General features: G+C 54.6%; 2 protein-coding genes across 2 annotated transcripts; both read left to right on the forward strand.

The window, feature by feature from the left end:
* Nucleotides 1-1,555: 1,555 nt before the first annotated feature.
* On the forward strand, nucleotides 1,556-1,816 carry PtrM4_153570 (Velvet domain containing protein; the record flags this gene model as incomplete). Its single annotated transcript, XM_066110292.1, has 1 exon — nucleotides 1,556-1,816. One exon carries the CDS (start codon nucleotides 1,556-1,558, stop codon nucleotides 1,814-1,816), a length of 261 nt encoding a protein of 86 aa, XP_065958679.1.
* A 161-nt stretch (nucleotides 1,817-1,977) lies between these two features.
* On the forward strand, nucleotides 1,978-2,295 carry PtrM4_153580 (Velvet domain containing protein; the record flags this gene model as incomplete). The annotated part of the gene is made up of 1 exon (XM_066110293.1): nucleotides 1,978-2,295. The coding sequence occupies one exon, from the start codon at nucleotides 1,978-1,980 to the stop codon at nucleotides 2,293-2,295; it is 318 nt and encodes a 105-aa protein (XP_065958680.1).
* Nucleotides 2,296-2,500: the final 205 nt, after the last annotated feature.

Genomic DNA, 2,500 nt, shown 5'->3' on the forward strand with positions numbered 1-2,500 from the left:
TATCAAATAAACGATAACTGATTTAATGAGCCATTCGCAGTTTCACGGTATAATTGCTTATACTTAGACATGCATGGCTTAATCTTTGAGACAAGCATATGACTACTGGCAGAATCAACCAGGTAACTATCGTTCACCAGCATGCCAAGGCACGCCGGCTAAGCCCCCAAAGGAGCGGATGGTACCAGGAAGGGGGTCGCCAAAGCGTCCCCAATCACCCGCCTCGAACGCGCACACGGCGCATTTCGCTGCGGGCAACTTATTCAATTGCCCCCACTGAGTTCCCCAAGACGTGGTCCGCAACAGAGCCGGACAGGCGTCGCCGCCCGTGACCAGCCCGCTACATGTACGCCTCAAGAGGAGGAAGCCTTCGCCGACTCACGCAGCACAAGGCGCGGATTAGTCGGCGGGGCAGCCCCAAAGGTCTAGGAGATTTTTGGCATAGCCAGCAATCCACAAACCTGAAATGGCCCCGCTCATGGAATTGAGCAGGACTTCAGGTGTCGGGCGCAAGTAGACGGCGCAATGCCTGCGGCACCGTCAGCCTACAAGCACCCAACAGTAGCCGAGTCCTGGGCAACGCGCTGACTAGAGTTAACTTTGCCAACCGCTACCTGGGAAACAAGGCGAGCGAGTATGAAACCAAAAAGTTGCAGCAGCCGCCAATCTGCGCTGCGAACAGCACCAGACGAGCGGCTGCCCGTAAAAATAACCAAGCAGCAGAGTCTTTACCCTTTTACAGGCAAGAGTAGCCACCAGGCTTTCTACCAACCCAGTTGCCCACCTAGAGTATGACTACTTTAGGTGTGCTCCTTGTAGTATGTAGGAACGCATGTCGCTCGGCGGTTATGGGTTTGCAGATCCCCGGCCGGAAACGACGTCGGAGGTCGGCATTTTTGTATGCAAAATCGCGTAGACATGCGCAGCCCCATACAAACCAAATGCCAGATTCAACGAGATAGCTCGTTTTCGCACCCACCGCCACCATTATGCGCCCAAACACGCCGTGTTTAGGCGCAAAAGGATTGTGATGCTTATGCAATTCTTCTGAGCCCACTTGAGAGGCGGTACAGCAGGCGACGTTGTTGGCGTAAAAAGTACGCTGCGCATGCAGGCGACTAACGACAAGGCTGGGATTGCGCCACGGACCAAAGCAACGGGTTTTCTGCGTTAGTTCCCGCCATCCCCGCTGCGGGACAAATGGAATGGGAACGTGATGGCTCTCTCTCCGTATAGACTGCTTTTGCAGACTACATGGCTGGTTGGGATAGGCGCCAGCTGGACCAAACATTGGGTGGCATCACATGATGCGGCCGCACCTGCAGCTACCGGTCTGTATAAAACCCAGGGTTTTGCTCTTTATTCCCTCGCCCATCTACCAACAATATTTACCCATCATCACAGCTACACAATCGTACCCTTGTACACTCCAAAATGGCCTGGAATCCGCACAGCAGAAATAATACCGGTCGCCCAGAAGTAGTTCCGCAGGATCGCCTGATTGGGAGTGCAAGGATATGAGTTGAAGGTCGAACAGCAACCTATTCGAGCGCGCATGTGTGGATTCGGCGATAAAGACCGCAGGCCTATAACGCCGCCGCCATGTATCCGCCTCATCGTCTATGACCGGATTACGGGGCGAGAGCTGGACTTCAACGACATCGACAGCACCTACTTTGTCCTCATGGTGGACCTCTGGAACCAGGAAGGTACCGCCGCTGTCAACCTAGTGCGGCATTCCAGCGCAGCTCCCACAGTCAGCATCAGCAGTAGCACAACGACCTCGTATCCGCGCCGCCAGACCGGCAGTACGTAACAACAGCCATTCCGCAGTACGATCCACCGTACAGAATGACGACGCACATGCCGTCATATTCGCATGGCCCCGTAATGGGGTACCCGTACCCGCAGCCTGGACCGCCGGCTAGCTATCCGGCGTACGCCCAAACTTACGGCCAACCACCCCAGGCACCCATAATGCCCCCCGCACCCATGAGTTCAAACCACACGCGCAATCTTATCGGCATGAATGCCGTCAACGCTTGTCGTCTCAACGACCTCGACGGCAAAGCCGGCTTCTGGTTCGTGCTGCAGGATCTGAGCGTCCGGACAGAGGGCACCTTTCGACTCAAGCTCAGCCTCTTCGACATTGGCAGCGGCACAAACACGGTGGTGCCCGAGAGTCAGGGCCCCACACACGGTAAAGGTCCTTGCCTTGCACACAGCTTCTCAGAGCAGTTTACAGTCTACTCTGCCAAGAAGTTCCCAGGTGTAATGAGAGCACACGCTCAGTAAGTGCTTTGCACAGCAGGGTATCAAGATACCGATACGGAAGGATGCACCAAAAGAAATAGTCAACGCAAACGAATATGAGGCGGATGATTAGAAATTAGACTACTTTTGGTTTCATCCTTTTCTTCCGGAATCGAGCATAAATAAAGTCACAGATGGTGTCTCCTCTCGTATCCTGCTGCCCGCAACCCACTGCCCTCCCTCTGCC

The sequence above is a fragment of the Pyrenophora tritici-repentis genome, assembly GCF_003171515.1.
Source record: "Pyrenophora tritici-repentis strain M4 chromosome Unknown M4_contig_00033, whole genome shotgun sequence".
Lineage (NCBI taxonomy): Eukaryota > Fungi > Ascomycota > Dothideomycetes > Pleosporales > Pleosporaceae > Pyrenophora > Pyrenophora tritici-repentis.